This window comes from Marmota marmota, unplaced genomic scaffold, assembly GCF_001458135.2.
Source record: "Marmota marmota marmota unplaced genomic scaffold, marMar, whole genome shotgun sequence".
NCBI classification, from domain to species: Eukaryota; Metazoa; Chordata; class Mammalia; order Rodentia; family Sciuridae; genus Marmota; species Marmota marmota.
In genome coordinates, this window is record NW_025999977.1 from 16,880,733 (window position 1) to 16,904,819 (window position 24,087).

Sequence of the window (24,087 nt, forward strand, 5' to 3'; positions counted from 1 at the left end):
CATCTGCATTTCAGCTACCAGGAAGGAAAAACTAAAGAGAGGGGTCCACCTCCTTCCTTTTAATGATGTTTCTGGATGTTGCCCCAGGACCATAATATGGTCAACCCAGCTGCAAGAGAAGCTAGGAAATGTTGTCTTTATTCTGGTTAGACAAATTTCCAGCTAAAGATAGGTAATTCTATTAATAAGGAAGAAGAGGAGACTGGCTATTGGGGAATAAGTAGTAGATCTGTCACAGCTATTTATTTTCAAATTTCTATTTCTCAAGTTCCCCTATTATGTCCTTCTGGAACTTTAGTACCATTCTATTCTTTCTTCTCCTTCTTTTTAAATTGCTTTTATTTTTTAAATACATGACAGCGGAATGCATCACAATTCTTATTACACACATAGAACACAATTTTTCATATCTCTGTATATGAAGTATGTTCACACCAATTCATGTCTTCATACATGTACTTTGGATAATTATGAGCATCACATTCCACCATCATTGCTAACCCCCTTCCTCCTCCATTCCCCTTCCACCCCTCTTCTCCTTCTTTCTCTCTTTTTGGTGGTAGTACTGGAGATAGAATCCAGAGCTTTGTGCATGCTAGAAAAGTACCTGTGGCCATCATGAGCTATGTGCATCTTCTTTTTAATATTTTATCTGCTGTATTCTGTGAGATTTCTTCATTCCTATCTCCAACTTACTGAACTCTTAATTTGTGGTTAGTCTACAGAACTGGTTTTTTTTTTAATGGTATATTTTTGTCTTTATGTACTCCCCTATGTCTATTTCTTTATGTTGTTCTGGTTTCTCTATATAGTTTTTATTCTTTTTAAATTTTTTTTAGTTGTTGATGGACCTTTATTGAATCAATTTATTTATATGTGGTGCTGAATATCGAACCCAGTGCCTCACACATACTAGGCAAGTGCTCCTCCACTGAGCTACACCCCAGACCCGTTTTTATTCTTTTATGTCATGTTATTAGGTATACTTACTTTGCAGTCTGTTTGTGTTCTTTTCTGTAATTCCTGAGGTCTGAATTTTGCTAACTCCCTTCCCTGGATAGTTTTTTCCTTGACTCTTATGTTTTTGTCCTGTTTTTGTTTTAATCCTATCATCTTGGTGTCTCATGCATTCAGGATTATACAGTGTCACTATGGGACAGCTTCATATTTGCTTGAGTTCCTTGCTGTGTTAGTCAGCTTTCTGTTACTATGACAAAATACCAGAAAAAAAAAAATAAATCCACTTAAAGGAAGGGAAGATTTATGTTGTTTCACAGTTTCAGGGATTTTATTCATGGTCATTTGGCTCTGTTCTTAGGGCCTGTGGCCATCATGGCAGGGAGTACAAGGTGGCAGAGTCTGCTCACCTTATGGCAGCCAGGCAGCAAAAAAAGGAGAAGAAAGGATCAGGATCCTAATATTCCTCTCAAGGGTGTACCCCAATGGCCTAACTTCTTTTACTGGGCCCTACCTCCTAAGGGTCCCACCTCCTCCTAATAGCACCACAGGCTGGTGACCAAGCCCTTAAGACATGTACCTCTGGGGGACACTTCAGAACCAAAGCATAGTACCTGTACTACTCATGAAAGCACTTTTGGACCCCACCCATGCACACAGCTCAGTTTGGTAGACAGGTTGCTGGGTGGTAATCAGTCAGCCTCATCCACTGATTCCCAAGGTCATGGGAGGCGATAGTCTAGGATCCTCTTCATGGCAGCAAAGCTCCTCTAGGATCCAAGCTCTATGATCGGTTCCAACTCCACAGCACATGCAGCCTCCACCCATTCCAGTTCAGGCATGAAGGTCACAGCCCCTAAATTAATCTTCTGATTCTAATTCTTCAGTTCCCTGTTCAGCTTGCTTTTAAAAACATGTTTGTTTTTTTAGTTATAGATGGACACAATACATTTATTTTGCTTATTTTTATGTGGTACTGGAAATTGAAGCCAGTGCCTCATACGTACCAGTAGAGCTCTCTACCCCATAACTCTAGCCCCTACCTTGCCTTTTTTTTTTTTTTTTTTGGTACCAGGGATTGAACTCAGGGGCACTTGACCAATGAGTCACACCCTCAGCCCTATTTTGTATTTTATTTAGAGACAGGGTCTCACTGAGTTGCTTAGCCCTTCGCCCTTGCTGAGGCTGGCTCAAGATCCTCCTATCTCAGCCTCCAGAGCCGCTGGGATTATAGGTGTGTCACTGTGCCAGGTGCCTAGACTCACTTTTTGATCAGTGTTTTTTTGTTTGTTTGTTTTTCACTTCTGACCTGAGGGATTTAATTTGTTTTAGTATTTAGCTGAATACATTTTAATGTTTTTGTTATATTTTATACAGTATTTATTTATCTGTTAGGAATGATGGGTTTTCCCCACATTCATTTAGTCCATCATAGTGATAATAAGTCCAACAGAACATTTTAAATCCCCAAAAGCAGTAAAATTAGTCTCTCAATAAAAATATTGAAATTATTTGTTTTGATACTTCTTGCATTGACCTTGTATTTTCATTTGTAATGGGCTAGCATTTTCCTGTGGGTTGACATCTGTGAGTTAATGAACTAGACTGGGCATTGAGAAACTCTGGTTCTGGTCGTAGCTCTGTTAACTATACAGTTGGAGAAATCATTTATGTTCTCTGAGCTTATTATTAGCTGTAAAATTGGAATGCTATTATTTCCCCTGCTTTATAGGATTTATTTTAAGGATCAAATGAGTTAATAAATTTGAACATAACACTTAAACCATATTGCACAAATTTTTGTTATTAACCATATTACACAAATTTTGTTATTATTAATAGCACTGTTAGGGTTGAAAAGCATTAATACATTCACTAAGGTGTTTTAAAATACTAAATTATATGGACTTGATTTGTTTTTTGTTTTTTTGATAATTCAGAAAAAATCCTATATCCTTGTAAAAGCTATCATTCTATGAAAATACTTGATGAGGGAATTACACGGAGACATTCAAATATTCTTGTGAAATTAAGAGCATTATTTGTATTGACAGGCAGTTATGACTTTAATATAGACTATGGAATTCATTTTGGACAGAAACACCCTTCACAGTTAAAAAAAAAAAAAAGAATTGAACATGGCAGTAATCACTGCATTTTGTTATTATGCATTTTCTCAAACTATGGATATTGAAAATTCAATTACTATTTTGTGAGGAGCCAGAAACATTTTTTAATATAGAAAAGATGTTCTTTGCTGCACCAATTTGCAGTCCCACCAATAGTGTATGAGTGTACCTTTTTTCCCACATCCTCGCCAACACTTATTGTTGTTTGTCTTCAAAATGGCTGCCATTCTGACTGGAGTGAGTTGAAATCTTAGAGTAGTTTTGATTTGCATTTCTCTAATTGACAGCGATGCTGAACATTTTTTCATGTAAAGTGGCATTTATACACAATGGAATATTACTCAGCAATAAAAGAGAATAAAATCATGGCATTTGCAGGTAAATAGATGGGAGTTGGAGGAGATAATGTTAAGTGAAGTTAGCCAATCCCCCAAAATAAAAATAAACACAACATATAGTGGATACACTATGGCACATCAAATACACCAAATTAGAATAGCTGGTAGAGTTCATCCTTACCAAACTCAGCCAAAAATTAAAGGCTGAATTAGTGTTAGAAATGATCTATGTAAAATAGAAAACAATTTAGGAAATATTTTTATATCCTAAGTACCCATGTAATCTATAAAGAAAGGCAGGGTGTGTTTGTATGTGTATATCTTGTACTGGCAGAAATGTTTTTAGATTGTTCACACTCTTAATTGTGAAACACATAGGAGTTCTAAGTTTAGAAAAAGGAGGAAAACTTAAATTTATAGGAAAATTTAAATTTATAATTTACATTATCCTTAAGTTGAAATTTTAATTTAGTAATAGTAATAATGTGATTACGGGACCACGTTTTGATCAACGTACATTATTATCTCATGCTCAACAATTTTAGGAAATTGCTATTTTCTTCATGTTACAGATGAGAAAACCGAAGTCTAGAGAGGTTAAGTAATTTATTCTAGGTTACACAGCTCCTATGAAGTGGAACCAATATCCAACCCCAGTTCGTTTTGATTCTAGAGCTATAACTAATGAATGTCTCATAGGGCCTCTCCTTTAACAATTTTATATTATTTAATAACATTAATTTTGTACAAAACAAAGTTTTTTTGTTTATAAATAATGTGATAGAAATAATGTCTCATAATCTGTCGCTTATGGAGTTCACTCTTAACATTTGGAGGTATTTTATCTTTTTTTTTTTTCTTTTTCCTATTTATGTAAACTATATGTTCTGAGGCACCAGGGCCTGCATGATAATTGCGAAATTTCTCTACGTTCCAGTGATTATGTTTTTATCTAAAGAAGGCAACTTATCCTGATTTTTTATTGGTGGCTTTAAAGGCTTTGGCCTGGTGAGAAGAGAATGTCTTATAGTTGCGTCTTCTCTCCTCTCAGGGCTTCTGGGGCATGCCTTGGCTGCCTGTCCGACGTCTGTTTCTGATAAGTGAGTTTTAAGTCTCTAACAGCTCTTGGGAATTTTGTTGGCAGAGACCTGGTGAGATCATTCTGCTTCCCGCTGGATTTCCTTTCTCTGTTTTTTCGGGCTGTTCTGATGAACACCGCCCCGGAGCATTCAGTAATACCTCTGTTCCCTTAGGAACTATTGGCCTACTCCCTGGTTTTATCTCTCTCTGCACAAAAGTTCCAAGTCTCTGGAAAGGAAAACAAAGTTGACATTAACAGGGGAACACAAATCACCGGAAGACGCAGCTGAGTTTGTTGGTTAGGTCAAGTCCTGGTGAGGCAGGCACTTACTTCTCTGCTTCTTCATTGGCTGTCTCCTTCGTCCAAAACTAAAGACATCACCATAATATTTATTGGCTAAACTTGTAAATAAATTACAAAATAGGGTGTGCCAGAAAATGAGCAGGAAGGAAAAAGCAGTAGAAAGTCAAAGAAGAAATATTTCATTATCTCCCATTTCTCAGCTTTTCTGTCATTTGGATTGTTTAAGGCTGTTCATATCAAATATTATTTCTTGTTGTATAGGTTACTATGGATACAACAGAAACAGTTCATAGATCTAAGAATTTATGATCATGTCCCAAATGTCTATTAGTTCCAACAAAAGGTTTACTTATAATGAAATATAAAAGCAAACATCTGTAGTTGAAAAAAATCCAACTACTCACTATTACATTTCTATCTGGATTTATAACCTGATTTGCATCCCCCTGCCCCACATGCACATTAAGAATATCAAAAATTGTTTATTAACTGCTTTGATATTATCTTAAGCAAATAATTTTAATTATTTAAATAAATTAAATTCCCAAACTATGATTCCAAATTATGACATCATTCCTTGCTTTTTACTATGCATGTGGTTGGGATTCTATCCTACTAACAACTAGGTTAGTTTGTTTAAATAACTTTTTAGAAAGATGATTATGACTTCCAAAGGCTTTATATTCTACCATAAATCTATTCTGCTTTAATGTATTGTCATGAGCTGTCCATGGGTTGCATGTGGGTCACCGCCCATGGAAGCCTAGTGAATGGAAACATCTGGTGTCTGGGAATGACCAGTGGACATTTTCTCTGGTCAATTGCTCAGGGACAGTGTGAATTTCTGTTCCACTCTGCCATGGCTCCCACGGCACCTGAGATGGGTGTGACCTGCCAAGATGTCGATCAACCTGCTGACTGCAAGACATCTCAAGGCAAAACTCCACCCTTGAAACCTTATCCTTGCCTTTAATGTACCCCCTTAAATAAACCACTGGAGCCATCTTTTGTCTGTCTAGCTCCAGAACCCATGTGGACTAGATCAATCAGGGGCTTCACTATCGTAAATATATTTCTGAATATTTGTGTTTTGTTATTCATTAAGTATTAGACTTTTAAGTTTTAGGGTGGCTTACATTCTCCTCGGCAGGAAGAAGAACCACCCAATGAGACGCTGGCCATCACACCTGTTAATGTATTAAATAACTGATTCTAAATAAAGTCTTACCTTTCCCCGGATGGGCTCATTGGGAGTTTTCCTGGAATCATATTGGTGTATAAAAGACATGTATTCTGTAAACTTGTTTTGAAGTTCTGCTGATGCATCTGGAGAGGCAAGTGGAACTAAGAAAAAGAATAGAGTTTTTTGGGAAGTCAAAATAAAAATTAGATTTGTCTATAGAATTATAATCAGTATTCATAGTATCCAAGCTTTATAAAAATGCCCACAGAATGATATATTCTCTAAGTATGCAAGGTTACTTACCCATATCTACACAATAAATATAATGGATTCACCATGATTTTTCCATGAAAAGGACCAAAGCAAAACAACCAAATTTGCCCCACATGTGAAATTATTAATTTTTACATCTAATATTAATACTAATACAGTCATATTAAAAAAACTATTGGCCTTAAAAATCTGTTAGATATGCTCTTTTACACAGAAAACAATAAGTTTTAGAGAAAACTTAAGTCTAACTTATTTGTCAAATTATTTTTTACTATTAGAAAGAGTATGAGAAATTTTATGCTGAATCTGTAGTCGGGACCAAGTGGCTAAGGTGACACACAAGGAATTCCATACTCAAGTTCCTCCCAGCTATCTTCACAGAATGCACCGGAAGACCCTGGGGCTGCTGCACTTGTAGCTGAATACACAATCCTTTTTATTTCACCCAATGACGGAGATTCTGAATATTTGCAAGAGCATAAGACACTTTAGAAATCATTTTTAAGTATCTTTAAATCAAGGTGATGAGTATATATTCATTTTGTGGGTCTCTACTTCACATATGTTTAACATTTTAAATACTTTAAAAACTCATTTTAGTTTTATTTTTAGCAGGCAAAGTTATTTAAAGAACCAGAGCAATTTCTAATGGCTGCTGACAATCACAAAAGTTTAATGTAGTAATTCTGTCAAGGAAAAAATTAATCTTTTAAAAAATATGAACTAGTATGAAATATGAGCAGCAGTTTGGGCTGGAGGATAGGAAAGGTCATATTCTGTCAAAAGAGAATAGGCTGTGAGGAAGCGTTTCTAAGAGTTTACATATATTAGCATATCTGTGGAATGATATATAAGAAACTGATATCAAAGACTACTGTAGAAGGAAGACTTGGGTTACTGAAGGACAGAAGTGGAGAGAGGTAGATTCACTTTTCACTGACCTTTGTATTCTTTGAATTCTGTACTATATGCATATATAACTATGAAAAATAAAGTAAAATCTATTTTTAATTACATCTTTACATATGAGAGAATATTATATTAGTAAATTCACATTTATTAACCATTCATGAATTCAATTTTATATTCAAATATAGACATAAGTTAATTTTACTAGCATGAATGATGAGTATTCAAATATTTACACATCAAATGTATAAATACATTACATGATATGAATGGCAATCTTTCCCCAGTTAGCAGGAAACAAAAGTTAACTGATAACATTTTCTTGATTTCTAATTGAAATCAGCTGCTCAAAACTAATTTTTTGTTTTGTTTGTTTGTTTGTTTTACTTGTTTTTTTTTTAACCTAGTCATTACCTTTCTTTTAGAACTTGCTAGCACACAAAGAACAGCAGGTGCTAAAAATTTAATAACCACAACACTGAGAAAATCCTATCCATAATTCATATTGTTTTTCTGCAAATTGAGAAAGGACTACCATTTTTTTGAATGAATAACAAGTTTCAGCTCACAGAACATTAATGTTTTCTGGGGCCTCGTTTGATAACTTCTTGAATAAAATAAGGCAATTCTAAATTTAAGCATTAATCATACAAGGTTAATGGATTAAACCATTTTTGGGTTTAATTGAACCATTTTGGTTTTGATAGAAGATTGATATATTTTCAAATTCTGGCACCACTACATTTCCTACCCATGTGACTTTGGAAAAATCATTTTGTTGAGATTCAATTTCCTCTTCTCTAAAATGGGGATAATGATAATTTGTTTTCAGAATTGTCAGGATTAAGGGCAACATTTATAAAGTCTCTAGGATGTTGGGGTCAAATTATGGGGGGTCTCAGCAAGGGTCTAGGTCTTTTCTATTCTGGGGAAAATCCAGAAGGGAAAGAAAAGCATGAATCCAATGAACTATCAAAGAAAAAAAAAAAAAAAAAGACAAAACAGCTGTGAGAAACCCAAAGGCTTCAGTAGACGGGTATGAAGGCTTTAGTGAACTGGTGTGACGGGTGAGCAGCAGCTCGAGGATAGAAAGGTTCAAATGCAGTCAAGAGAGAATAGGTTGAGAGAGACCTTTTAAATTTGCTCCAGGCCTTGCCTCACATTGCCTTGGGAAGATCATGACTTGCCCCAGAGCCACAGAAACTGGCATTCACTTATCAGCCATCTGTTGTCAACACAGTAACATCAGCCAGCACAGCAGTCCCCCCAGGATAAGAAACTGGTGGCAATGGGTGCATGCTGTCCCCTTGGGCTTCTCTGCTCAACTTTTCCTCCAGCAATTGTCAGCATCGGTGGATGTGAAACACCAAGAGAGTGCCTTCCCTCAGTGATGCCTCTTTCAAAGAGTTTAAGGGTAGCAGGAGTGGATTCCTGACTTTAGGACTGGCCTAGTACAGTGATAGCAACTGGTGATGGTCAAAACTGATTTTGTAATGTCAGAAGCTCTACAGCCTAGGTCTCGTTTTCTTTCCTTAAATTCACTGGGAGGTATGCAAACCAGAGCCTGGTCTTAACCATTTGTCCACACAAGGCCACTGATCGCCTTTGGGGAGCATGATCTAAGATAAATTACATACCCTGGAACAGAAAGAAAAGTTTAACATATACCATGGGAAGCAGTACACCAATAATTAAAAGAAGCTTAACAGATAACTTCGAATATACATAGACGTTGTCAGTAATGTGAGGCAAGAGTAAAGATCATTAAAAAATCATGCAAAATGTTAGAAATGAAAATAGAGACACCTCCACCAGCGGGGTAGACACCTGCCAGAGCCTCACCTCTGGCACAGGACCACCTCTTCTGACCAGCAGACTACCTAGGGAGGTCAAACCCTGTGGCTCAGATCCACCCACACCCACCAGAGCCCACCTTCCAGCACAGGTCTGCCTCTTCAGAACAGAAGACTACTTCAGGAATAGGTCCCACCCACATCTGTCCACACCGACTTGGGCAGGAACCATGTCCAGGGTAGGTCGGAGTTCAACCCCCTCCCACCTGGGAGCTTAAGCCTAACCCACTTCCATTTTGAGACACTGCAGTCATCGACATAGCCCTTCCCACCCCACACAGTAGCCCCTAACTTTTTGACAACAGACAGGGTCTATAAGCAGCTGCATCTCAGAGCAGGCATCCCAAAGGGAGTGTGAGGCCCACTCTTACAGCCCCATCTCTGTAAGACATAGCTTTCATCTTTGGCACCTTAACTATTATCTCGAGTTACCTCTGCTATTGCCACCACCAACCTTAGATGCAGTAGCATATACTGAGGGACACCAGCAGGGTCTGGAAGCCCAACATCAAGGTGAGGTACAGACAATCTGCATGGATACTACAAGAATATAGGGAAGAACTGTAACATCTCAGATCCACACTGCAAGAAAGGAAGACACATAGACAACATGAAAAAACAAGGGAGGAAAGTTCCCCAAACAAACCAGGACACTATACTAACAGAACCCATGGACAGCAAAATTGATGAAATGTCAGAGAATTAAAATGATCTGTGAATTAAAGAATGACCTAAATGAACAAATACAGGCAAAAAATGATCACTCCAACAAAGAGATAAGAGAACAAACACAGGTAGCAAAAGATACTTCAAGAGAGAGATAGAGACACTAAAAAAAAGTCAGAAATCCTTGAAATGAAGGATACAATAAATCAAATTAAAAACTCAATAGAAAGCATAACCAACAGACAAGATCACTTGGAAGAAAGAATGTCAGATAATGAAGACAAAGTATACAGTCTGGAAAATAAAGCAGATCACTCAGTGAAGATAGTAAGAAACCATGAACAGAACACACAAGAATTATGGGACAGCATCAAAAGACCAAATTTAGGAGTTATTTGGGTAGAGGAAGGCACAGAGTTTCAAACCAAAGGAATGCACAATCTCTTCAATGAGATAATACCAGAAAATTTCCCAAGCATGAAGAACAAATTGGAAAACCAAATACAAGAGGCTTAAAGGACACCAAATATACAAAATTACAACAGATCTACACCAAGGCACATTATAATGAAAATACCTAGCATACAGAATAAGGATAGAATCTTAAAAGCCTCAAGAGAGAGGAATCAGATCACATATAGGGGGAGACCAATTTGTATCTCAGCAGATTTTTCAACCCAGACCCTCAAAGCCAGGAGATAATGGAAAAACATATACCAAGCTCTGAAAGAAATGGATACCAACCAAGAATCTTATACCCAGAAAAACTAAGCTTTAGATGTGATGATGAAACAAAAACCTTCCATGATAAACAAAAGTTAAAAGAATTTACAACTAGAAAGCCTGCTCTACAGAACATCCTCAGCAAAATATTCCAAGAAGAGGAAATGAAAAACAATAGTGAAAATCAGCAGAGAGAGGTATTATACTAAAGTAAAATCTAATCAGAGGTGAAATCAAGTCACATTAAATACCAAAAATAAACAAATCATGTCTCAATAATAACCCTGAATGTTAGTGACCTAAACTCACTAATCAAAAGACATAGTCTAGCAGATTGGATTAAAAAAATAAAAATAAAAAAAGACCCAACAATATGCTGCCTTCAAGAGACACATCTCATAGGAAAAGATATCCACACATTGAAGGTGAAGAGTTAGGAAAAATCATCACTCCCATGGACTGTGGAAGCAAGCATGGGTTTCCACCCCCATATCAAATAAAGTAGACTTCAAACTAAAGTCAATCAAAAAGGATAAAGAAGGACACAACATACTGCTCAAGAGAACCATACACCAACAAGACTTAACAATTATAAATATGTATGCCCCCAGAAATGGAGCCTCTATGCTCATCAAACAAACTCTTCTCAAGTTCAAGTCAAATAGACCACAACACAATAATTTTGATGACTTTAACACACCTCTTTCATCACTAGATAGACTTTGCAAACAAAAGCTGAACAAAGAAACTATAGAACTCAATAATAAAATTAATAACTTGACATACGTAGAATATTTCATCCTTCAATGAGAGAATACACTTTCTTCTCAGTAGCACATGAATCCTTCTCTAAAATAGACCATATACTATGCCACAAAGCAACCCTTAGCAAATATAAAAAAAAAAATAGAGATACTACCCTGCATTCTATCAGATTATAATGGAATGAAATTAGAAATCAATGATAAAATAAGAAATAAAAGCTACTCTAACACCTGGAAACTAAATAATATGCTACTGAATGAACAATGGGTTGCAGAAGACATCAAGGAGGAGATTAAAAAATTTTTAGAGGTGAATGAGAACACAGATACAACATATCAAAATCTCTGGGACACTATGAAAGCAATTCTAAGAGGAAAGTTCATTGCATGGAGTTCATTCCTTAAAAGAAGAAAAAGTCAACAAATGAATGACGTAACATTACCTCTCAAAGCCCTAGAAAAAGAAGAACAAATCTATACCAAAAGTAGTAGAAGACAGGAAATAATTAAAATCAGAGCCGAAATCAATGAAATTGAAACAAAAGAAACAATTGAAAAAATTGACAGAACAAAAAGTAGGTTCTTTAAAAAAATTAAAAAAAATTGACAGACCTTTAGCCATGCTAATAAAGAGAAGGAAAGAGAAAACTGAAATCACTAACATGTGATGAAATAGGAAATATCACAACAGACACTACAGAAACACAGAAGATAATTAGAAATTATTTTGAAAACTTGTACTCCAATAAAACAGAAAATATTGAAGGCATCAACAAATTTCTAGAGTCATATAGACAACATGAAAAAACAAGGGAGGAGAGACTCTGTGTCTAATAGAAGAAAAAGTAGGCCCCAATCTCCATCATGTGGGATTAGGCCCCAACTTCCTTAATAAGACTCCTTTCTTTGGTGCAAGAATTAAAATCAAGAATCAATAAATGGTATGGACTCAAACTAAAAAATTTCTTCTCAACAAAAGAAACTGACTCAATTGCCCAAATTGAGTCAGGATGACATATACAACTTAAACAGATCAATTTCAAGTGACGAAATAGAAGACACCATCAGAAGTCTATCAATCACATCTGGGGACTGTCAGAGAGCCCTCGAAAGGGTTTTACCCAGATCCGCCATGAGCAAGCGGAACCAGGTGTCCTACGTGAGGCCCGCCGAACCCGCCTTCCTGTCTCGCTTTAAGGAGCGAGTCGGGTACAGGGAAGGGCCCACCATAGAGAGCAAGAGAATCCAGCCTCAGCTCCCAGATGAAGATGCTGATCACAGTGACCAAGAAGATGAACGGCCCCAAGTGGTGGTTTTAAAAAAGGGAGACTTGACAGCTGAAGAAGTCATGAAAATTAAAGCAGAAATAAAGGCTGCAAAAACAGATGAAGAACCAGCTCCAGCTGATGGAAGAATCATGTATCGAAAACCAGTCAAGCGTCCCTCAGATGAAAAATATTCAGGTTTAACAGCAAGCTCAAAAAAGAAGATAACAAGTGAAGACAAAATAAATAAGCAGGACTTAGTTAAAAAGAACTCACAAAAGCAAATAAAAAACACCAGCCTCCTTTCTTTTGACAATGAAGAGGAAAACGAATAAAGAATCACCTCACAAGGCATAATCCCAGTGACTCCGGAGGCTGAGGCAGAAGGATCACAAGTTCCAGGCCAGCCTCAGCAACTTAAGGAAACCCTATCTCAAAATGAAAAGTAAAAATGGCTGGTGGTATAGCTCAGTGGTAGAGTGCCCTGGGTTCAGTCCCCAGTATCAAAAAAACTATCACCTTTAATCGCTTATTCTTTGTTTCATTNTTAAAAAAAAAAAAAAAAAAAAAAAAAGAAGCCCAAAACTGGATGGATACACAGCCAAGTTCTACAAGACCTTTAATGAAGAATTAATACCAATACTCTTCAATTTATTTCAGGAAATAGAAAGAGAGGGAGCACTTCCAAACTCATTCTGTGAGGCTAATTCACCCTGATTCCAAAACCAGGCAAAGACACATCAAAAAAGAAAAACTTCAGACCAATATCTCTAATGAACATAGATGCAAAAATTCTCAATAAAATTCTGGCAAATCAAATACAAAAACATCAAAAAGATGGTGCACCATGATCAAGTGGGATTTATCCCAGGGATGCAAGGTTGGTTCAACATACGGAAATGTAATTCATCATATCAATAAACTTAAAGAATCCTATGATCATCTCAATAGATGCAGAAAAAGCATTTGACAAAATACAGTATCTCTTTATGTTCAAAACACTAGAAAAATGAGGGATAACAGGAACAAATCTCAACATCATAAAGGCTATCTATGCTAAGCCTCAGGCCAACAACATTCTAAATGGAGAAAAATTGAAGGCATTCCATCTAAAAACTGGAACAAGACAGGGATGCCCTCTTTCATCACTTCTATTTAACATAGTTCTTGAAACACTGGCCAGAGCAATTAGACAAAAGAAATTAAAGGGATACACATAGGAAAAGAACTCAAACTGGCACTATTTGCTGATGATATCATTCTATACCTAGAAGACCCAAAAAGTTCCACCAGAAAACTTCTAGAACTAGTAAATGAATTCAGCAAAGTAGCAGGATATAAATCAACACTCATAAATCAAAGGCATTTCTGTATATCAGTGACAAATCTTCAGAAAGGGAAACAAGGAAAAATACCCCATTTATAATAGCCTCAAAATAAATAAATAGATAGATAAATAAATAAATAAATAAATAAATAAATAGATAGATAGATAAATAAAAAAAATACTTGGGAATCAACTTAATGAAAGAGGTGAAAGATCTATATAATGAAAATTACAGAACCCTAAAGAAAGAAGCCAAAGAAGACTTTAGAAGATGGAAAGATCTACCTTGCTCTTGGAAAGGCAGAATTAATATTATCAAAATGACTATACTACCAACAGCACTATACAGATTTAATGTAATTCCAATCAAAATCCCAATGACATTCCTCATAGAAATAGAAAAAAGCATTCATGAAATTCATCTGAAAAAATAAGAGACCCAGAAGAGCTAAAGCAATCCTTAGGAGGAAGAGTGAAGCAGGTGGCATCACTATACCAGACCTTACTGCAGAACAATAGTAAAGAAAACAGCATGGTATTGGCACCAAAGCAGACTGGTAGACCAATGGTACAGAATAGAGGACACAGAGACTAACCCACAAAATTATAATTACTTATATTAGACTAAGGTGCCAAAAACAGGCATTAGAGAAAAGATAGCCTCTTCAACAAATGGCACTGGGAAAACTAGAAATCCATATGCAACAAAATGAAATTAAATCCCTATCTCTCACAAAACTCAACTCAAAATGGATCAAGGATTTAGGAATAAAACCAGAGACCCTGTGTCTAATAGAAGAAAAAGTGGGCCCCAATTTCCATCATGTGGGATTAGGCCCCAACTTCCTTAATAAGACTCCTTTGGTGCAAGAATTAAAATCAAGAATCAATAAATGGGATGGACTCAAACTAAAAAATTTCTTCTCAGCAAAAGAAACAATCTGTGAGGTGAATAGGGAACCTACATCTTGGGAGCAAATCTTTACCCCTCGTGTTATACACATCAGATAGAGCACTAATCTCTAGGGTATATAAAGAACTCAAAAAGTTAAACAGCAAAAAAAACCCAAATAACCCAATCAATAAATGGGCCAAGGATCTGAACAGACACTTCTCAGAAGAGGATATACAATCAATCAACAAATATATGAAAAAATGTTCATCATGGTTAGCAATTAGAGAAATGCAAATCAAAACTACTGTAAGATATCATCTCACTCCAGTCAGAATGGCAGCTATTAAGAAGACAAACCACAATAAGTACTGGCGAGGATGTGGGAAAAAAGGTACACTCATACACTGCTGGTGGGACTGCAAATTGGTGCAGCCAATATGGAAAGCAGTATGGAGATTTCTTGGGAAATTGGGACTGGAACCACCATTTGACCCAGCTATCCCTCTCCTCAGTCTATACCTAAAGGACTTAAAAATAGCATACTACAGGGAACACAGCCATATCAATGTTTATAGCAGCACAATTCACAATAGCTAAACTGTGGAACCAACCTAGATGCCCTTTAATAAATGAAAGGATAAAAAATTGTGGCATTTATACACAATGGAATATTACTCAGCAATAAAAGAGAATAAAATCGTGGCATTTGCAGGTAAATGGATTGAGGTGGAGGAGATAATGCCAAGTGAAGCTAGCCAATCCCAAAAAACCAAATGCTGAATGTTTTCTTTGATATAAGGAGGCTGATTCATAGTGGGGTAGGGAGTGGGAACATAGGAGGAATAGACGAACTCTAGATAGGGCAGAGGGGTGGGAGGGGAAGGGAGGGGGCATGGGGTTAGAAATGATGGTGGAACGTGATGATCATTATTATCCAAAGTACATGTATGAAGACACGAATTGGTGTGACTATACTTTGTATACAACCAGAGATATGAAAAAATGTGTTTATATGTGTAATAAGAATTGTAATGCATTCCACTGTCATATGTAGGTAAAAAAAATCAACTGTTAAAAAAAAAGAAAACAGGAACAATTGAAATGGAACAAACAACAACAAAAAAGACACAATAAACCATGAGATTCATGAACTAGAAAATTAGATTGAGAAGCTATCCCAGAATATAGGAGGAAAGAAGAAAGAAAAAACAAAATTCAAGAGACATGGAAGGTGGAAATACCAACACCAGATTTAAAAGAAAAAGAAGGAAATATCCAAAGAAATAATGAGGCTAAATACCTAACAATTTAAAGGAAGAGCACAGATCTCAGATTGCAAGAGCTCACAGAATACTAAAAAGGCAAGGGAAGTACGAGGGATGCCAGATTTAAGGAGGTACCTGCATGACCTGGGGAGCGAGTGGCTCTTTAAAGTTTGCACCGTAGGCCTCTCACTTGCTCCACTCTGCACCCTGTCCTACAGGGTGCATAAGGAAAACCTCATGTCTAAGACACTTTGTACAGAAATTTAAGGTCATCTGAGACAAAGAAAAAATTATAAATACTTTCATAGAGAAGACATACATTATCTCCAAAGGAGTAGGAAGCAGATTAGTGTTAAATATCTGAATACCAACACTGGACCAAAGATAACTGGGTAATATTTTGAAAATATTAAAAGAAAAATTAGAATGTTAAATTAAATTTTAAATTAGAATTTTAATTAAAAGGAAATTAGAAGGCTGGGTGCAGTGGTGCCCACTTGTAATCCCAGTGGTTCAGGAGGCTAAGACAGGAGGATCACCAGTTCAAAGCCAGCCTCAGCAATGGCAAGGCATCAAGCAACTCAGTGAGACTCTGTCTCTAAATAAAATACAAAATAAGGCTGGGGATGTGGCTCAGTGGTTGAGTGCCCCTGAGTTCAATCCTCAGTACCAAAATGAATAATAAATAAAAATAAAAGGAACCTAGAATTTTAATATCTAACCAAATTATCATTTAACTATAAAGCCAAAATAAAAAAAATTGGGAGGTTACAAAATCAGATTTTCCCATTTAAAAAAAATCTACTTGGAAGAACTTCTAGAAGAAGTACTCAAATAAGACTAAGTAAGAAATAAACCAAGGAGAGTACCTAAGATATATGAAGGAAAATAACAAAGCTTTTATTTCCTGAAAAAGACAAGGAGTACAGAACAGAAAAAAAAAATAGCATTATACCCATAAACACGCAGAGCATATTATCAATGAATAATATTATCAATGGGCTGGCCTTATGCTTAGCTTTAGCCAAAATAATGAGGCAGCAGTATCACTGTGTCAGTTCCAGGCAAAAATCCTTAAGAAAACCTTGCAACTTCTGCTTTTTGTTTTCTTAGAAGCCCTGAGCTGCCAGGTTAAGAAATCCATCCACTCTGCAGGAGAAACCACAGGGAGAAGACCCAGACATCTCAGTGCCCTAGCTGAACCCAGTCCTAGATACCTGTCAGCCGAACACAGCCATACAAATGACCCTCCCCAAGACCAGAACTGCCCAGCTGAACCCAGCAAAGAGTGAAGAACACTGAGCAAATCAGATGATTGTTGTTTTAAACAACTAAATTTGAGGGAGCTTGTTATACAGATAATTGAAAGAGAAATAGTTCCAAAGAAAGCCAATAAAATAAATCATCTTTTAAATGGAGATGAAGAACTTCCTAGAATCTCAAAAATAATAACATGAAAGCATTCATTTCTTTATGGAGGAACAAAAGGGAGAGGAAAGTATTCTGAGCTATGATAGAGGGGAATTCCTCACCCAGACATTACATCTATTAGACATAAATACTATGTTCATTTATGCAAACACATGAGACTTTCTTTAAAAAAGCTAACAATAGTGGGGGCTTAGGTTGTAGCTCAGTGGTAGAGCTCCTGACTCGCATGTGTGAGGCACTGGGTTCAATCCTCAGCACCATTTAAAAATAAATAAAGGTGTTATGCTCATCTACAACTAAAAAAACATTTAAAAAAAAACTTGAAATAGTGGAGATTATCTAAGTGGGACAACCTGAGAGAAGATATTCAGGTTCTTAGTGGTTTCTCTACTTAATAATTCAAATGGACCCCAGTGATTACTTAAAAGAAGTGTTATTAGATGAAAGCTACAAACATAAGGCAAAGTACATGAAAAATGTTGGAAATCCACAGTTTCTTGGAAATTTGATCTAATTAAAATAAGAATTTTCTAAACAAGTTGGTATCTAGCCATTCAAGTTTTATCAACAAAGCCAGGATTCATTCAAACCCACAATTTGCTCCTTATATAGGTGAGAACTTAGCAGTTTTACTTTGAGAAATTTTCTTAACCTTTTGTTTGTGTCTACTTAAGAAACATTGCCAGTAATATTTTCTCTTAGAAATTCTACTCAATAGTATTTATTTTGAGGGGCTGGGATTGTGGCTTAGCGGTAGAGCGCTCGCCTAGCATGCACGGGGCCCTGGGTTCAATCCTCAGCACCACATAAAAATAAATGAATGGAATAAAGGTATTGTGTCCAGCTATAACTAAAAAAAATAAATATTAAAAAAATAGTATTTATTTTGATCTGTATAAAAAAGATTGTTAATATAAAAATACTATAGATCTTCAAAAACACTTAAAAAATCCACAAACATAACTATAGCAAGAAGTCAGTCCTATGCTATACCTTGGTGCAAAAGAAGCAACTTAGACTAAAACCAACTTTATAAAATTAATTTGACCACTACATCTAGATTTGCAATGCAAAAGAACATTAAAATATCAAGTAGTCCGATAAACAGCCAGAGTTTCATTTAAATATGAAATACAACCCCTTCGCTAATTAGATCAGCCTTTCCAATTTATAAAGTTTTATTATATAAAATCAAATGTGAAGACTTATTCTTACTGGACTCAGATATGATGAAGCATAGCCATTTGTTAACTAACCATGGATGGCAGCCAGGAAATTGTGTGGTGGTACAAGACATAAAGGGCACTTTTATTGTCAGCACAAGATAAAATTGCTGAAATACCAAAGACCAGGCGTAATTAAGTGGGCTGACAGAACGGAATGACTATGAAATGACTTTTAATTGGCATTAACACATTTTTTTTTCTGTTTGAATGCATATATAAAAATCTGGCACATTCAGACTAGTTTTATACATATTTTAAAATGTTACATTAAAATATTTTTCTTTTTAAAAAATCCTTTTTATCTGGTATCCACACACCACCTAAAATAGGAATTAATTACAGGCCTATGTTGTTTTTCATGTTAGTTTAAATTACATTGACTTTAAACATTTTTTTCTGAGTAGTATGTAATTATCATTCAATTATTCAATAAATATTATTGAGTTTGGGAATTATACTTGGCCCAAGGATGTAATAATGAACATAGTAATGGGAAATACCAATAACTGAGGAGAAAGAGGGAGGTGGAGAGGTCTGGAGGGAGGGAGGGAGGGAGAGAAAGAGAGGTTCAATGCCAGCTTTCCAAAACTAAATTTCACTTAATACCTAACTTAGCAGTGATTAATAATAGAAATAGCTACCATTTATTGCCTAGTACGTACAAGAACTGAGGTAGGCACTTTTCATGTTATTTCATTTAGTTCTCATAACAGTCCTTCAACGTAGGAAGTATTATTCTCATTTCATAAATTGACTAAACAAAATGATGAATTTTAGTAAGGGGCCCAGGATCAGACAATTCTAAGTACTGAAGCAATACTAAATAGCAGTGACAGTCACAGGGCTGATTTCCAATTAAATGTGGCGATCAACCTGTGTATTACCTGCCATATCTTCCCTAACTCCCAAAAAATAACAATAAAGAAATTAAGAGGGCCTATGTCCTTAAGGGAAAAAAAGAACTAAATGGGAACTAAGATGTTAACAAATTTTGAAACTGGAAAGCTGATGGATAAATGGCAATTGGCTTGATTAGACCTCAGAAAACTGGAAATTAGTGCATATGGGGATGAAAGTGGGGTAAAAATCATGCCAGCTCATGTCACAGTATTGTAGTAAGATCAGGAACTTGGAGGTTCTGAAGCAGGGAGCATGGGGCATTGGTACTGAAGTTGCAAACAGGATTGTTTGAGGGATTCTTGGATAATCTGTCTTCCACCTCAAGCAGAGGTTTGGAGGATTTCTCTCTGGAAAAGTTGTTTAGCCCAACAGAACAGATCCACAAACCCTAATTTAAAGGATCCCTTATGAAATGACTGGACTTTCCTGACCAGCCTGGAACAAAATGCATCTGTCCAGTCTCATTTTTAACCACTCTTCCACATCCCTTCAACCAGATTAGAAGTGACTCCTCCTTATATGAAGAGGACTAGTTGTTTAACCAAAATAAGTCAGTTAAAGCAAAGAATCTTATACCATACTTATACCTTTAATTTTTATCAGCTCATTGCTCAAATTCTTACTGGAGTACCAAGTCATTTTTCTTTATGTATGCACTGATTGGAATTTCATTTTGTTTCTTGTACAAACTACATCTCTAATGCACCCTTTCCATTTTCTGTTTCTTTAACACAGAATGAAATATAAATACACATTTGAAGCAAAATGAGTATACAATGCTTCAAGACTTAAAAAAATCATTCCAGCTCCTCTTTTTTTTAAGGCTATCTTGCCTATACCTAATCATCATTTTCTAAGTTAATGACTGACTATTTCTCAAGTCTTTCCAAAGCACTCAACTTTGAATGTTTTATAGAAATAACTGCTTTATTATCATGCTCAGTTTTAATTTACAAGGACATGTAATTAAATTACAGAAATGCAATAACAAGTAAGCAAACATAAATTGGTTTGGAACAAGCCTGACTTTCAGAGTTTTCCTACCTCCTTGGTCTGAGTTGTATCTCTAAATCTCCATATTATATGCAATAGAAGAGAAAGCAGATTTGGCAGATTGACTGGGGCCATGTAGGTTACTGTAAAGAATTTGAAATTTGTTCTATGAACAATGAGAAATAACCGAAGAACCTAAAGTAAGAGGGGGATTTCATTGGTGTTTTAAAAATATCCTTCTGTTGATGATGCAGAAAACACATCATAGCAGAGGAAGAAAGGCAGGAGGTTGTAATGGTTGCACTACATTCATTACAATGACGATGGAAATGAATAGATTTGGATGTATTTGGAGCTCAAAATATCAAGATTCACCAATAGATCGAACATAGAGGAAGGAAAGGGAAAGTTTTAGAATGACTTCTAGATTATCAAAACATGAGCACCTGGGGGAATGGAGATGGCACTCCTTGAACACGGGGATACTACTGGGGACATTGGTTTAGATGGGGGAAATGAAACCTTCTGTCCTAGCCTTATCATACTTAAAAATGTGATTATATATCCAAGAGGAGATTTTTGAGTAGGTGGTTGACAATGTGAGCTTGAGCTCAGTGAAGAGGCTAAGGTTCTTAACCTGATTCCTTTGACCTTTAAAGAGCCTCCCTCTCCCACCACTGCCCCACTGCCAGCGCTGGGGACTGAACCCAGGACCTCGTGCATGATACACAAGCACTCTACCACTGATGTACTCCCAGCCCTTGACTTTTAAATTTCTCCTCTTGGGCTGGGATTGTGGCTCAGCGGTAGAGCACACGGTAGGCAAGCTCTCTATGAGCTACACCCTCAGCCCCCTACTTCCCATCTTCTATCAACTGTTTATTTACTCTTCTTATTAAGGCTGTTAACACAAATTCTGTTATGTAATCATATTTGAACTTCCCATACTGTGTGTATACATTGATCCTAAAAGTTGAGAACTACTAAACAGCATTCATAATATTATGTAACTATATGAATTTTGCTCACTTAAGGGTCAAATAGTGTGCTGGGACTTCATTTCCTTCTCAGTGGGTTTAATGCCCAGTGCCACTTGAAGAAAGTGGTTGGAATATCCATGCCAAGTAAATCCTCTTTTCTAAGTTAAAAATTATTTCCCCTGAGAACTTTAAAGACATAAACTCTATTGTTCCCTTGCATCAGTGATTTTTTTTAATTGATTCTTATTCCTTAGGTGGTGACATTTTTCTTTCTCTTTATGGAAACTTTTAGAATCTTCTCTTCATGATTGTTTTACCATTTCATAATGATGTCTAGGAATGTATATTTTTTCCCCTTCACACCTGGAAACACTCAGTGGACCCTTTCAATACAGAGAAACCCTTTGATACAAGGAAACTTTCTTAATACTTTAAAGGCTATGCAGAGTTATGAGTACAGATATTGAGAGATCAGGCTATTGGGGGTTAAATAACAATCATTCACTGTGTAGCTCTGTAGCTTTGAGCAAGTTATTTAAAATTTGTGCTTTCTTTTTTTAATGTGGTGATTTGTATTTAGCTAATTTATTTTCTTAAAATTACACCCAAAATGCAAATGAAGTTGTTTAATTGCTCAAAAATTATTTTGAACAGTGTATGTATTTCTTTATCCAACAAATCAGCTAACACACACACACACACACACACACACACACACCCCTATATATCCAGAAACTTTTCCTTGAATATATGTATATATTTGTGCAATAAAGAATACTTTTGCTTAAACATGAAGCCTTTCTCAATTCTAGATTTTGCTTTCAAAAATTAATATGCATACCAGGCAGTGGTGCACACCTATAATCCTGGTGGCTCAGGAGGCTGAGGCAGGAGGATTGCAAGTTCAAAGCCAGCCTCAGCAACTGCAAGGCACTAAGCAACTCAGTGAGACCCTGTCTCTAAATAAAATACAAAATAGGGCTAGGGATGTGGCTCATTGGTTGAGTGTCCCTGAGTTCAATCCCCAGTATCCCCCCACAAAAAATTAGTACATGGCTCTTAAGATAGTTGATGTTGTCATTAAAAAATCATAACACTTTTGTGACCTAATTTATATGCCTACTATTAATGTTATAGCCATGCCTAAGCTTAATTTTTCCCACATTTAATTGGTACATTGTAATTGTACATACAGATGGGATTTGTTGTTACATATTTGCACTGCACATAATATGTCCATATAATTTGGCCAATATCAATTCCCCCTCTTGGTCCCTTTCCTCTACTGATCTCCTTTTGATTTTTATGAGATTTGCCCCATAACATATATCCCTTAACCTTCTGAGATTGACTTATTTCATTTAACGTAATGGTCTTTAGCTCCACCCATTTTCCAAAAATGACATGATTTCTTTTTTTTTTTTATGACTGAAGAGAACTCCATTGTGTATATATACCACATTTTCTCTATCCATTCATCTGCTGTTGATGGACACGTAGGCTGGTTCCATAGTTTGGCTATTGTGAATTGTGCTGCTATAAACAAGGGTATGCATGTATCACTGATGACTTTAATTATTTAGGATAAATACCAAGGAGTGGTATAGCTGGGTCATATGATGGTTCCATGCCTAGCCTTTTGAGGAAACTCAATGCTGATTCCATAGTGGTTATACTAATTTACAATCCCACCAAAAGGTGTTCCTTTTTTTCCACATCCTCTCCATCATTTATTATTTGTATTCTTGATGACTGCTATTCTGACTGGTATGAGATGAACTCTCAGTGAAGTTTTTTTTTCTTTAATTAAAATTTTTTTAGTTGTTGATGGGCATGACACCTTTATTTTATTTATTTATGTGGTGCTGAGGTTCAAACCCAGTGCCTCACACATGCTAGGCAATCGTTCTACCACTGAACCACAGCCCCAACCCCTCAGTGTAGTTTTGATTTGCATTTCCCTAATTGCTAATGATGTCAAACATTTTTTCATATATTTGTCAGCCATTCGTATTTCTTCTTTTGAGAAGTGTCTGTTTAATTCATGTGCTCATTTATTAATTTACTTGATTTTTTTTGGCATAAAGTCTTTTGAGTTCTTTGTCTATTCCAGATATTCGTCCTCTGTCAAAAGAGTAGCTAGCAAAGAGTTTCTCCCATTCTGTAGGTTCTCTCTTCACATTCCTAATTGTTTCCTTTGCTGTTCAGAAGCCTAATGCCATTCCATTTGTTAGCTCTTGACATTATTTCCTGAGCTTTAGAGGTCCTATTGAGAAAGTTGTTGCCTGTACTTATATGCTGTAGTGTTAACCCTATGTTTTCTCCTAGGAGTTGCATAAACTTTGTGCTTTCTTTTGAAGGAGTTCAAAGCATACCACACCAAATATACTGGTATCTTGACCATATTGAGTTAAAGACACTTGAAAAACAGTGGGTGCAAATAAATAAAGCAAAACAAAAACAAACAAACAAGCAAACAAAAACATTCTGATCTTCCTTCTTTTTCTTAAAAGCTGAAGATGAAATTCCTGTAAAAGATGTTCTATCTCTGCCACAAGGAAGTATCATTCTTATCATCAAGCCCAGGAAATGAGCCTGAGGGAAATCTGTACCAGTAAACCTTGTT

The 24,087-nt window shown here is 36.1% G+C and overlaps 2 protein-coding genes and 1 long non-coding RNA gene across 3 annotated transcripts in view; 2 read left to right on the forward strand and 1 right to left on the reverse strand.

Annotated features, from left to right (window-relative positions):
- The window catches only part of LOC125617170, a 69,906-nt gene that overhangs the window by 19,799 nt on the left and 26,020 nt on the right, over positions 1 to 24,087 (forward strand). The window lies entirely within an intron of this gene.
- The window catches only part of CUNH2orf73 (chromosome unknown C2orf73 homolog), a 35,171-nt gene continuing 15,472 nt past the window's right edge, over positions 4,389 to 24,087 (reverse strand). The window contains exons 4-5 of the mRNA XM_015479464.2: positions 6,037 to 6,152; positions 4,389 to 4,732 (exon numbers count right to left, since the gene is read on the reverse strand). Coding sequence (XP_015334950.1) covers positions 4,532 to 4,732; positions 6,037 to 6,152 — 317 coding nt within the window. The 3' untranslated portion in view covers positions 4,389 to 4,531. The remainder of the gene's footprint in view (positions 4,733 to 6,036; positions 6,153 to 24,087) is intronic.
- On the forward strand, positions 12,253 to 12,990 carry LOC107137107 (uncharacterized protein KIAA1143 homolog). Its single transcript, XM_015479465.2, has one exon. The coding sequence runs from the start codon at positions 12,312 to 12,314 to the stop codon at positions 12,777 to 12,779; it is 468 nt and encodes a 155-aa protein (XP_015334951.1). The 5' UTR covers positions 12,253 to 12,311; the 3' UTR covers positions 12,780 to 12,990.